This window comes from Podarcis bocagei, assembly GCF_964188305.1.
Source record: "Podarcis bocagei genome assembly, chromosome: 1".
NCBI lineage: Eukaryota > Metazoa > Chordata > Lepidosauria > Squamata > Lacertidae > Podarcis > Podarcis bocagei.
In genome coordinates this window covers 50,697,195-50,711,758 of record NC_138125.1, presented here as the reverse complement: position 1 = coordinate 50,711,758, position 14,564 = coordinate 50,697,195, and the positions used below count along the sequence as shown (strand labels likewise).

The 14,564-nt window shown below is 39.8% G+C and overlaps 1 protein-coding gene across 21 annotated transcripts in view; it reads left to right on the top strand.

Moving 5' to 3' along the window:
• Positions 1 to 14,564, top strand: part of GPHN (gephyrin) — a 246,991-nt gene that overhangs the window by 113,370 nt on the left and 119,057 nt on the right. For 20 of the 21 annotated variants that reach the window (XM_081164322.1, XM_081164303.1, XM_081164317.1 and 17 more), the window contains one exon: positions 7,076 to 7,170. The exons of the other annotated variant lie outside the window; for it this stretch is intronic. In XM_081164322.1, the coding sequence (XP_081020448.1) occupies positions 7,076 to 7,170 (95 nt within the window). The remainder of the gene's footprint in view (positions 1 to 7,075; positions 7,171 to 14,564) is intronic. 21 annotated transcript variants of the gene reach the window in all.

Here is a 14,564-nt window from a genome sequence, read left to right as displayed (position 1 = left end):
CATTTTTTTAATGGGGAGGGAGATGACAGAGGTCTAAATTTATGCATTGTCATATAGAGCTAGGCACCATCCAAGGAGGCTGAATGTTGGAAAGTGCAGGATAGACAAAATGAAGTACAGTCAAACCTTGGTTCCCAAACACCTCCATTTTAGAATGTTTTGGCTCCTGAACGCCAAAAAACCAAAAGTAACTACTCCGGTTTTTGAACAATTTTCGGAAGCCAAATGTGCTATGCGGCTTTTGTTTTGAGTTTCCCTATTGTATTGAGGCTTCCTCTTTCAGGTTGTTGAAGATTTCGGAAGTCGAACGTCTTCCAGAACGGATTATGTTCAACAACCGAGGTTTGTACAGTGGTATCTCAGTTTAAGAACAGTCCTATTTGCGAACGATTCAGTTTACGAACTCCTCAAAACCAGAAGTAGTGTCCTGGTTTGAGAACTTTACCTCCGTCTAAGAACGGAATCTGAACGGTGGAAGGGCACCGGCTACGGGAGGCCTTATTAGGGAAAGCGTGCCTCAGTTTAAGAAAGGTTTTGGTTTAAGAACAGACTTCCAGAACGGATTAAGCTCGTAAACCGAGGTACCACTGTACTTCTTTAAACAATGCATAGTTAAACTACCGAACTCTCTCCCACAAGATGTACTGATAGCCACCAACTTGGATAGTTTTAAAATGCTCCCTGAGGGGAGTTGAAAAAGAAGAAGCTTGAGAGTTGCCACCATCCAGCTCCCAGAGTGACCTTCCTTCCCCCAACTGCCACCATAGTGGCATCTGAAGGATCATCTTGCCCTGAGGGGAATGAGAAGAAGCAGTAACAGCTTCTTCTAAAACATACAACCCTAGCATTTGGCCATTATTTAGCCCTGCCAATAACAGCATTACCTCCACCAGTAAACTAGTCAGGAATTATTTGCATCTATTAATGATAGCATCTACCACCTCTGTTTCTCTCACAGAACTCCCAATATCTTCCTGCCTCAGTTTGTGGGATGTCCACAAAAACAGATTCCTTCAACTGTAGCTGATTCCCTTTCTCCTCTGTTCCTTTGCCTCTTCTCCACATTTGTTGCTTTCTTTGGCTTAGTCAGAAACTACAAGTACAGTGGTACCTCGGGTTAAGTACTTAATTCGTTCCGGAGGTCAGTTCTTAACCTGAAACTGTTCTTAACCTGAAGCACCACTTTAGCTAATGGGGCCTCCCGCTGCTGCCGCACCGCCGGAGCACGATTTCTGTTCTCATCCTGAAGCAAAGTTCTTAACCCAAGGTACTATTTCTGGGTTAGCGGAGTCTGTAACCTGAAGCGTATGTAACCTGAAGTGTGTGTAATCCGAGGTACCACTGTAGTGTGTAATTTTTGAAGAAATCCTTTATTTCAGAATCATCTTAGGAGGTTGCCCCCCGCCGCCACCATTGAGTTTTACATCAAGATATTAAGGGGAAAGCACCATCTGCAAAACAAATGGTAGATTATGGCTTAGATCCAGAGTCTCCTTCTTATCTGTGAAACTTACACTACTTGGAACCATAACTATTGACACATTTTTCTCTGTATTCTTCACTTTCCAAATCCTGCTGTCTTTTCTGTCCTTGGATTGCTCAAACCTGTGTCATGTGCATTCAAACTTTTCTTATTGCATCTAGCTTTTCATTTCAGCCTGCTAGATCATTCCACTCAGTGTTTTTCGCAAACTGCCAAGGATACCTCAGTTCGTAGAGCACGAGTCTTAATCTCAGGGTTGTGGGTTCAAGCCCCACATTGGGCAAAAGATTCCTGCATTGCTTCATTGACTAGATGACCCTTGTGGTCTCTTCCAACTCTATAATTTTATAATTCTCTGTAGATAATTGCATTTTGATGATTCAAATTATGCAATTTTCTCCTTGATATCATTTTGATACTTGTAATAATAAACAAAATCATTTTGAATTGAAATTGGACCCTTGTGGTTCATGTTAACCCCCCCTGGTAATACAGGGCCCCCTTCTTTTCATAGTATGCCACAGGTCTTAATCCAAGATCACAAAATACCATAAATTCATGGTAATACACATACAGTGGTACCCCCCCAGTTACAAACGGGATCTGTTCCGGAGGCCTGGCCGTATCCTGAAGATTTCGTAGCTGGAGGACCACTTCTGCACACGCGTTTGCCGCGTTCGCAACCCAAAGGTTACGTTACCCGAAGGTAACATAAGCCGAGGGTCCACTGTACATCCATGTTTTAGTATTAAACATATTATCAGGGACACATTAAGGCTTGGTAACATTGCTTCATATAAAATTAAATGTAAAGGAAACCTCACTCCCTGACAGGCTGCTTTTTTTGGTGTAATAATACTTTTTGTGAGGGAGCCTTCCATCATTTCTGATCATTCCATTGTCCATTTGCAGGCTAAACCAGTACCTTCCAGAAACAGTTTTACCTTGTGATTAAACTGTCTAGAGAGACTCTTAGACAGTAAGGAATGCTTGCATGCATTTTGCAAATAAATATTTATTGCAGCATGTACGCACTTTGGAATATACAATGAAAATCATATTCTGTTGTTTTAAGATTGAACACTCAAAAAGGATTTGCATCCTGATAAGATTAGAAATGTACTTTCATAGCATACATAACTATAAGAATGTCCTTAGTCTTAGGCCTTAGTGTTAGTGTTTATTTCGCTTCCTAGTCTGCCAGAGAGTGGTAGCCTTTGCTATTTCTAGAGGGCTAAAATGGAGATTCATTATCTTATTAGAACTTCTGTAATCTGACGCGCTTTTTGAAAATCTCATGAATGAGTTATATGATAGAGTATATACTTTTTTAAAAGAAAAGTTAGGTTTTAATACTTGTATTTAACAATAAAAGTCCAAAATCATTAGCACATTGTACTTGAAGGACATTTTTTTCTCAAAGCAATAGCAGATTATATCTGAATGGCTAAAGCAACTCCACTTTTACATTATTTCTGTTTTGATGGTTAAATCTTGCACAGGACTAGTCTTGTGAATTTCAATTAGCAATAATTGTTCCTTGGATTAACCTCATTGAATCTTTATTTGAATCTTCAAACTAATCCTTTCTTCTACCACCATTCTGTTCAGATAATAAAAGTTGCTTTTATAGTGATGGGGATACTGCTTTTCTATTTGATAGTTGGTTAATGTTAGTTGATTGATGTTGGTAAATTATTCAACTTGCTCAAATATGAAATCTGATCATGTTCAGAATGTGATCTGTGTGTTCCTCAGAAATTATAATTTATGCTTACATAGCTGGATACAAGGAGGTAGTTTTGTTATACAGAGTAGTTACATTTAAAATGATGGGTTGCTCCAGTGGGGTAAAGTCTACATTGTGCAACAGTCTGTACCAACCAAATTGTTTTCCCTCCATCTATCCCTTATTTCAAAGAGGGAAAGCTGTGAAAGCATTTGGACTTTATAATTTGTTTTGCAACCTCCATTTTGCTGATAAACTTGGTATAAAGCTGATGTAGTATGATGGTTATAGTGGTTAAGAGATGAACTATGAAAATCTTTGTTTAAACCTCACCTCCACCATGAAATCACTAAGTGAATCTAACTTAGACAACTACTCCCTCCCAGCTTTAGTCCCTATCCACAACATTAGAAGTAATAATACTGACTTATTTTGCAGGATTGTTTGAAAGGATTGCAATTATATAATGTGAGTGAAGCATTTAGTGAAAACACTATACAAATGTTAAGTACTATTAAAGAAAATAGTTCCAATTTTAATTATTATGGTCATTTTTACTATTTTTTTTCTGTCTGCTACCCAGGACATACTTCCACAAGAGAGGGTCTTGTGGCACCTTTAAAGTTATTGTGACATAAACTTTCATGAGCCACAAAATCCATAAACCTTTTCATCCTTTGCGTCCCCAAGACTCCCCCTACAACAAACTAACTCTGTAATTTGTTGCTATACAAATTGTAAATAGAACATTACTTTCAGTGTTAATTAATATTGTGTTTAAAACCTGTATAACTGAAAAACTGAAAAAGAACCTCCTAAAACCAAAGTTTACACTGCAGGCATGTCCTGTCCCCCACTTACCCAGGAGTTGCGTTCCGGGGCCCCGCATGCATAATTGAAATTGTGAAAAGTGGGGAGGACTCCACTTTAATATGGCAGGTGTACAGGGAAGGGAGAGAGAGAGAGAGAGAGAGAGAGAGAGAGAGAGAGAGAGAGAGAGAGAAATAGAGACTTGCGCTGACAGTCACTCAGCCTGTGAGTGCCTGAGTCTGCCTGCTTGCCTGAGGGGAGCCAGTGCACATGGCAGTGGCTGGCTGAGGAGGACGCCCAGTAGAAATGGTGCCAGGATTGGGGTGTGGATGTGCAGCAGAGCAGCAGGTGCCGAGAGAAGGTACCTCCTGCTCTGTGCTGCTGATTGATTGAAGGGCACCTTCCCTCGTTCAGACAGAGCCCCCAAGCAACTTCCAGGCAGCAGCCCTGAGCAAGGGAAGGCCTATTTATTTATGTATTTAGCGACGACCTGCATAAATGCAGTCACGTGTGAGTGGAATGTGCATAAGTGGAGGGCCCTGTACACGCAGGTCCTACTTTATGAAAGTTGGCAATGGGAAAATTCTCTTATCTAAACACTATGAATTAGTACCCAAACCTCACTATACACAGCACAGATTCAGATTTTTTTACTTCTGTAGTTAGCTGCGGGAAGGGGAGCAACTGGACAAATCAGAGAGCTTTTTTCTGAGGTTTCTTGGGGAGGTTTTTTTTGGGGGGGGTCAGAATTCTGTGGTCAGGAGCACATTAGATTTTTTCCCCCATAGGAATCAGTAGAAATGGTCAACTCATTATGCAAACGATCGCCTAATGATTGATGTCATTGGCGTGTCATTGCCAGTGGTATTGGGAAGACAGAAAGCCAAGTCAGGCCATTGGTCTGTCTAACTCAGTGTTGCTGACTAGCATTGACTATCCATGGCTTCAGGCTAGGAAAGTTCCAAGCCCTATCTGGAAATGTAATAATTTGAGCCTAGAACCTTCTGCGTGTAAAGCAGATGTTCTCCCACTGAGCCACAGCCCAAATACAGCATATTATATGGTCTATAAAGTTCCAATTTCCACAGGATAGGCCTACCTTTGAGAGCATTACATGTGAACTGGGTCTTAGAATCTCGTTAGAATTTCCCCCCTAAAAATGTTAAGTAATTCAACAACTTGCAATTTCCCTACCTCCCAAACAAGTGAAACAGCTTAAGTTTATGGTCTCAGGGGAAAGACACCATTTTCAATATCAAAGACTAATGAACTGAAACATAGGAACACTCACAGTTTGGAAATGACCTCATATATTTCATGCAGGAGAGAGCCAGGATCTGGCTGCTTAAGTATGCAACATAGGGCAGAGGTAATACAGTCCAGAAACCTGGAGCAAGGGGAGAGGTGTCAGAGTGAACCTCAGGATGACTCATGCTGCCTACTTTCTGTTTGGGCTGCAGCCAAAAAATGTCCCTCCCACACAGATGACTCCAGCACATAAGTAGTGGACTTCCCCTTTAGTCCAAGAGATAGCTTATTTATTATTATTTTTTGCCTTTACCGGGGAGAGGAGAAGCTAACAGGCCACCAGAAGTTTTGCTTTAAAGCTTAGGCTTGAAGAAAACAGAGTCACTACAAGGGATGGAGTTATACATCTTCACTCCTGAAACCAAGTAGCTTTATTCATCATGCCACTTTTCTCCTTCCTGCCCAATTGCTGGTTTGAATGTGAGCTGAAGATTTGTTTAGAAAACCAGAACACATAAGCATCTGATCTAGTTGTATTTAAGTGTTTTTCTCCTTTTCTTCCTTTGTCCCTTCAGTCCATAATTTCCTATCTATTCCTGTATTTGATAAGAGTTTGGGGTTTGACTGGTCAAAGATAATTTTAACCTTCTCTGAATACATTTTATTAAGTTTAGGTTTCATTTTAAACCTAGCTTTTCTTTTAGAAGTTTACTGCAATTGAAAATATACTATTATTTCAATTCTAAAAACTACCCCATATATTTTCTTACTGTTTCTGACATCTCTATGGGAAGTTGTAGTTCCTTCATTGAGGAATTTCTTATACGAAGTAGGTGGCAAATGTTACTATAGCGTTCTGATGATATCTTAGCTTCTAAAGTGGAAATATAGCAGGTTTAAAAACCATTGATTGCAAGTCATGGATGGAAGACATGCATTCTTGGCAAAAGATAGTAACCATTTTGAAAGGTTATATAAGTCATTACCTTTCATTAATCATATGCACTGTTAAGGTTACTTAGATTTCTGTGAGAAATCTACTGGGCCAGGTGAGGCTATAAGCAAAGCAAATCTATTATTTGCATGGCTTAAGTATTTTGTGGCCAATGGTTGTTAACCATTCGCAAACTAAATGTCATGTTAATTGAGCATCCTTATGGTTACTTAGACTTACTTTTGCATAAACAGATACGTTGGCCTCTTTCATATGTCACATTAGTTTAAAACAAGCTATGGTTTCATGTAAGCATACTGGTGCATGCTGCTGAGAAGTTATTGTGCCTCTCCTCCCCCACATCCTGCTGCTGCTGCCACTCATGCAGTGCTATTTTTCTAGAAAAAGAGGTGCCAGAACTCGCCATTAACACCTCCCTTGTTCTCTTATTATGGCTATGGCACCCACTTGAGAAACTTGAGTCAAGGTTTGGAGTCTGGCTTGTTTCCTGGTGACAGAACAGCAGGAGAGGAACAGAGTGAGAACTTTTCAACAGCATGCATTAGTTCACTGCATTAAACAATAGCTTGTTTTTAAACTATGGTTTAATTTGATGTGCAAACCTGACTAGTGTATGATCAGAAAGTCCTAGAAATTGTAGTGGAATGTAATGCAAGCTTCCACAGAAGCTAATCTTAGTGGATGAGTGTTTACTGGTTATATGCCCTGAGTCTGTAACATTCACTACTGAAATTCATGCTACATAGTCTTCAGGAAAAGGACGGAGATTTCAGTTTTTATTTAGTTTTATATTAATTTTACTTTCTTTTTGTTGTTTTCACTCAGTCTGCTGTTTAATCTTTGATTACAGGCTACTAAAGAAGTAATAGAACGAGAGGCCCCAGGGATGGCCTTGGCAATGCTGATGGGATCACTTAATGTTACACCTCTGGGCATGCTCTCTAGGTAAGAATATTAACAAAAATACCATGAATTATTTCTCTAGAAATATTTAAGGTGGTGGAATGGTTGCATTGAGCAATACATTAATACTTGGCCCCTTCATCATTTTCAGATTCAGGTAGATACACTTTTTTGAGGCTCCTGATTTATCCTTTTGGGACCTCTGGCATGTTACTAGGCCAGCCAATATTTGAAAGTACTTTAGAAAATGAGTTAATGGTTTCAGTGTGTTAAAAAGCAGGTATCCATGCCAGATCAATTTTACGTAGGGGGACAAAGAGGATGTGGGTGGATGCCACCTACAAAGAAAAGTTCATTTTCAAAGTCACATATCAGTGAATGGCATGGGATAGGCTATTTTTAGGCTAACTGTTGCATTTCTGAAAGTGATGAACTGATTTAGACATACTGTACACCAAGATGAAGGTAAGCAGCTGTGCTACCAAATATATAATAGCTGTAGTAGTCTTACATTTTAAGGGTGAAGTGCCATAAGGGCAAGAGCAATAAGCACACTGGAAATTGGCCAAAACATGGCTTTGGAAAGCAAAACTGTTTTAACCATCCCACACAGCTATTTCAAGTCTACTATATATTTAGCAGCCAACACTTTTCCTACAATTGCACTGAATGTCTAAGTCAGATAGATACTTACAAAATTACAGTGAATAGAAGACACAGCCATACCTCTTAAAACAGTTACAAAGACAAAAAACACATGAAATAAAATAAACAGCATATAGATACTAACTTCAGTGTTCCTGACCCATGTCATCAAAGCTGCTTCTTGTTAATAAAGGTAACAATTATGTACAATACTGACTTGCCAAACTGAGGCGCATGGCCTATGGAACATGAACAAACCATTACATTTTATTTAAAAGTGATTTCCTGGTTATTGTGGGATGTGATGTAAGCTGGGTAATTTAGAAGAGGGTTTATTCTAGCTAGGAGCTGCAGGCCTACCTTACTGTGAGTTCTCCTTTTCATATTTTTACCTGCTTTCTCCTAAAATAAAACTTTGTTGGAGTTTTGATGCCTCTTGTTTGAAGCTTAAAGGAGTCAGTGTAAACTTTGTATGTTTTGCAAATGGCAACAACAAAGGTGCACTATGTCACTGACAACATCTAAGTCAGAGAAGCTGCTAAATTTTGCTAAAAATGATAATATCAATAATGTGTAATAGATTGGCCAGGTTTTCTGACCACATAGCAGCTTGAACTGCTGAACAGCGTTTTATTATTTATACCTCACCCATCTGACCAGGTCTTCTAAAAGTTGTATAGTTATTTATCTCCTTGATATCTGATGGGAGGGTGTTCCACAGGAACGGCCCTACTGTTGAGAGGGTCCTTTGCCTGGTTCCCTGTAGCTTCACTTCTCACAGGGCGGGACCTGCAAGAAGTTCCTTGAAGTTGGACCTCCGTGTCTGGGCTGAATGATGGGGGTGGAGACACTCCTTCAGGTATATAGGGCCGAGGCAGTTTAGGGCTTTAAAGGTTAGCATCAACACTTTGAATTGTGCTCAGAAACGTACTGGGAGCCAGTGTAGATCCTTTAGGACCAGTGTTATATGGTCCCAGTGGCCATTCCCAGTCACCAGTCTAGCTGCCACATTCTGGAATAGTTATAGAGAACTTAAATACTCAGTGGTGACAATTCAAACTTTGTAATCTGAACAATTTATATGAGAATTATGGAAATCTTGAAAGGGATCACAACAGGACATTGCACCTGGAATTATTCACCACCTTGCTACTATAACTCACAGATTTATGTTCACACAAGTTGGTGTCATTTCGGATTATTACATTGAAGTGTATTCTACAAAGGCTGCCATACAATCCCCTCAAATGTATTTGAAGGGGCCAATACAACTTGGTGGGGTGCTTGATGTGCGGCTACTGCAGATATAGAGATAATGTATTGCCATGGATGAAAATTTTGCTAATCTAGCCCACTTTCTGTCTGATGTTCTCATAAGAAGAGGTGTAGACAGCTGGTGACATCACCAAACCCGATGAGCCAAGAGAGACTGCTCCAATCTTTCGATATGTTGTGGAAGTTTCTACTGTTCTACTGTTGCACTTCCAGACCACAAGAGCAACTGAAATATAGCAACTTGAAAATGAAGATGCTTTCAAATACAATTGCATGTCACTGCCAAAACTCTTTTGAAACCTATAAAGAACTTGCTAAGCTTCCATGGCCTAACAGGCTGTGGCATAGTATCATCTTGCAATAGCCATGGAAAGATGCCCTGCTGGAAGATATTGTTTTAAAGCAACCTCATCACTTGTATTGGATGGGATCAGTGTTACTCAGATACCAATAGACTTCTGTCATGGAATCCTAGAATTGTAGAGTTGGAAGGGACCATGATGGTAATGTAGTCCAGCCCCCTGCAATGCAAGAACCTCAACTGAAGCATGCATGACAGATTGCCATCCAACTGCTGCTTCAAAACCTCCCATAAAGGAGAGTCCACCATCTTCAGAGGGAGTCTGTCCTGCAGCTCTTACCATCTAAAAGTTCTTCCTAATGTTTAGCTGATAGCAAAAGCAGGCCCATCTATATATGACTTGGCCAAAAGGGGTTTGGTAGACACTGTAAATTGGAAGTGCTTGCAAAGGCTCTTGCACAGCACTTCCCAAGTTCCCAACAACCGTTTGTTGGTCACTTGGGAAGTGCTGCTCAATGACCTTTGCAAAACCCTATACTTGGCAAGTGATGAACTCAGGGCTTGCAAAATGCTTTGCTCAGAGCTTCTGAAGCACCTGGCAACCACCTGGCCAAGCCTTGACATTTATGATGTCAGGTGCAAGGCAGGTGGATGTGGTTTGGCCAAAATAGCCTTGCAGCCAAATGGGGAGGCCTCGTTGTCCAGATTTGACCCATGGGCTGGAAGTTCTCTCCCCACATCAGATTATAAGAACTAATGTTTAAAATGCTTGAAAGAGCTATGTGGAATGGTTAAACAGTACTGCATTTTGAAAACATGTTTTGGCTACAGATTTCCAGTGTTTTTGTTGCTTGAGACCTTAAGCACTTCATCCTTCAAAGATAGACCTTTGTTGTCAGCATATGTTTGTTAGCACTGCTCCTTACCTTTTTTGTGCATAGTGTCTTTTAGATCTACAACAGTTTTTTTCCCAAAAATAGTGTAACTTGTGTTACACGGTGATACATTTCCTAGAAAATTATCTCCAGTGCTATATTTAGGGTAGCATTCTTCCTTCTTTGTCACTCTATATGTACAATTGAACTGGCATAGGTGTCTAATTCTTAAAATGCTAATATTGATTTAAGTTTTAAAAATGACATTTTGATTGGTTAGTATTGGTAAAAATAAAAAATGACATCGAGGTGTTTGGTAGGGGAAAATCTGGTTAAAGATCTTATTCTGAAACTTTCTTGTGAATCTGCATGTATAAAAACATTGCACTTTTATACACTACTTCAGCTGATGCAGGGAAATGCTGACTTGCCTAAGGCTGTCTAGTGAATTAATGGCTGCTAGCAACTTCTTGGCTTGTTCTTTCATTCAGTAGCCCTGCTCACCTAGCAGTGATTTTCTTATCATGGACATAATCCAGAAAAGGACTGTATTGTAAGTTTCCCCTGAAATAAGCTTCTAATGTAGAATGTTAAGATGGCATGAAACTTGCTCATTAATTAGCTTGTAAGCACTATTCAACAGAGAACATACTTTAAAACGGTTCCTATTAATATAGAAAATAAATAAAAATGAATAATTTAGTCATAATAAAATAAATTATTTATAGTCATAGTTGCTAGCAAAGAACAAAGCTTGGTACATATCCCTGCATTTTTATGAGAATTTTCCTCTCACTTTGCCTCCACTAAACTCCCAGCTTTCTTTATAACAACTGCTTTATAACAACTTTATAACAACAATAAGAGCAGTTGCTAAGAAGGGATTATTTTTTTAATGCCAGAGGCTGCATAAGTGGTATCCACATGTGTTGTCGTTGTCATGGGTTTGTGGCCTGTCTGTACATGACACAGGTATAACTGACTTGGTTCATGTTTGTGAGATCTCAAGGAAATTCACTTTACTAAGTATTTGTTAGAACAGTCTTCCCCAGCCTAGTGTCCCCCAGACCCAGATGTTTTTGGCTACAGATTCCATCAGCTCCAGCCAGCCTAGCCAGTTGTCAGGAAAGGTGGGAGTTCATCATTCAAACCATCTAGCACCAGATTGAGGAAGTCTGTATTAGAGAAAATTAATATTGTGCCTCTCTTGAGTTGAACATAATTATGATGGGGTGGGGGAACAGAGATTAGGTGGTCACATTTAGCTTTCAAGATGAATTGTAAAATGAAATACTTAAGTATAAATAATTCAACAAGAACACATTATGAGTGTTCTATAAAAGTTAGTGTTTCTGCTCTTTCAGTGGCAAAGAAGACTGGCAAATAATGTTGTTCATTGGGTTTCTTTCCTATCATTATTTTATTGTATTTCTAATTTTTACAGTTTTGCAGTTAAAAGGGGGAAATGTTAAACGAATTAAAAGTGGACTCATTTCCAAAACTAGACAGTTCATTGTACCATTCAAGCATTGGATTATCTTTATTCTCCTCCTTGCCGCCAAAGTGGCAGTGAAATTGTCATTGTGTATGAATGTGATTGGGATTGTGTGTAATGTGTCCGTTAAGCAGCTTAATTAACTGTAAATCTCATAAGACTTTGAAATATCACTGAGGAACAAAGACTATTCTGGAAGTACTCTAAAACGAGGGTGGGCTTTAAACACAGATCTGCCCATATCAATCTGTGGAGCCTTTGGATTTGCCTTGCATATTCTTCCTGTTGGCCTTGCTCACTCTCATGTGATGTTAGAAGGCAGAGAGTTCCCATTGTCACATGGACGGGCAATTTTCATGGGAATGGCAACTGGAAAGAGGCTAACCCTCAGCCCTGCATTGCCACCCCCACCAACAATTCTATTTGCAAGCAGTTAAACAGAAAAAGCTCCTATTGGTGCCCACGGGAGTTTTCTCCCTCTAAGCTTAATTGCCACAGGCAGGGGGGATAGAAGGGGGAGGAGAGCAGAAAAAGGGGGTGATGGGGAGAATGAAATGATTGTAGGGAATGTGGATGTGTGTGGATGGATTTACGTATGTATGAATACAGAGATGGGAGTGAAGGGTGTACTTGTGTAAATAAGAGTAGCTGTGTGAGAGGGAGATGAAAACAGTATGCAATGTGGTGATGACCTTAAATTTAAATAAGTTCCCCCCATATAGAAAGAGAAGGGGTATCTCTTTTTTAAAACACAAAGGGGTGCATGGGTGAGGAGTACAAAACCTCGCCTTGTTGCTTACCGCTCCACACTCCCTTTCTCCAAGTCCTTTTCTCCTGACCAATAATACTTCTGAAATCGGAACCCTGCTAAGGAGGAAAACGGGGTGGGGGAAGAGATTGCAGGAAGGTGATTATGTGAAGGAAATACACTGATATATTACTATCATGTCTAGTTCAGGCTTGAGACTTTGCTACTGAATGGTTACCAAAGCAGTTACTGTATTTCTGATAGTTATTTTAACTTTGCTTGCTTTGTTGCTAATGTGTTTGATACACTTACTAGGATGAGGAAAATGACACAAATCTGCTTCACAGATGTCAAATGTCATTTCCTTCTTGAATCCCTAACTGTAAGAAAGTATTGCACAAGCCTGTTTGGAATCCATCTTCAAGGTCTAGCCAGTTTCTGTTGGTAACTTGAGGCTGTGTTTACTCAGCTACTTTCCTTCATGTGATTTCAGCTTAACATGCTTGTTCAGTAAGACTGTTCAATTACTGTGTTGAGGCAGCTCCAATTGCAAAAATTGCTTCTGAATGTATTCGCTTCAAACGAAGCAGTAGTGAAATGGTGTGCTAAAATACACTTGGTGATCATGTAGCAATACATGGTGGAAAATATCTATTCTATATGAATCAGTACTTCACCTGCCAGTGTTTCCCTTACTTTGTTCTTATGAGGTGCTGTTTCTAGACCATTATTACTATTCTGGCCTAACCACTTTTGTTAAATTATCATATGGTGCTTTTTGTATACAAATAGTGATTAGATTCTATATCTAAGTCTATATTAGACCTAGATTCTTCTGAATCTGAAACTTTTTAAACATTTTGAGTTATGATGGTAGTTATCCACCAAATCTACATTGTTATAAATTTAGGGGTATTTCAGTGGTTGTCTTGAGTGGCACTAATTATGATTGAACTAATCTGCACTCATAGAATTTTCACAAATAGCCAATCTACTAAAGGAAGTTACCAGCCTTAGAACATGATGCTCCAGCTTTGTGAGTTGAAATAAGGAACATAAGGTTCCTCACATATGTGTACAGGAGATGTCAATGCAAAGTGGAGGGGGGCTAAGAGATAAGTGTAGCTTCTGATGGAATGGTATTTTGCAAAGAACACAAGGGTGCTGCTGAAAATAGCAACCGCAAATAGAGTCTTCCCCCTTCCCCTGTACCTTCTAATTCAACTTCCTATGTGACCTGACATAATTACAACGGCCTGGTTCATAACACATAATGGTGAGCTAGAGACTCTATGTACTGCTGTTAGTTATTGCCATGGTCCTCACCACATATTTTCTTTTAACTGAACTAGAACCCTGTTCTTTGACTCAGTGTATGTCTTTGCAATGGTACAAGCTTTCTTGGACCCAAATAACACTACCCCTTTCCCACTGTGATTGGGCTTTATTTTTTCCTTGCTGGCATCAAACAACAAACGTTTCCACGTGCACAAATGCTGTCCTGATTGCGCCCCACCCTGCTGTTCTTCCTTCGCTTTGCCAGCCTTCTCCTAGTTGCTCATTCCTGTCTCACTTCCTTCTTGTCAACTCCTCATATCTGCCTTGCCTGTACAGGCTCTTTTCCAGGATCTAGACAAGCATTTGTCTCTGTTATTTAGAAAATGATCGTGTAGTCAATCTCCGTCACCCCCTCTTTTTAAAAAAATAATAATTTCCAACCTAGAAGTCACTCAATTTTAGGAGTAAACCTGCAGTTCACATTTCTGATACTTTGTTTGGAATGCAACAGATTTCAGATCAGGAATGTCACTATATTCCATCTTTATGTGACAATGCAGGGAGGGAGGAATCTTCTGGGGCACTGGGCAGAGTGTGCTTCCAGATATGTTAGTGTACGAGAGAATAGTGGCAGCCCAAAACATCCATGTGTTATCCATTTGTGCTATAGTAATGAGTATCATATTTCTGGAACACAAATGACTTCCCTGTCTCTCCCCACTAGCGTTCTCCTTATAGTTCTCCTTGGACTTAGATGAACTATTCTTTAGTTCCAGATTGGCACAAATCACTACAGATCAATTAGAGTCCACCTGGACT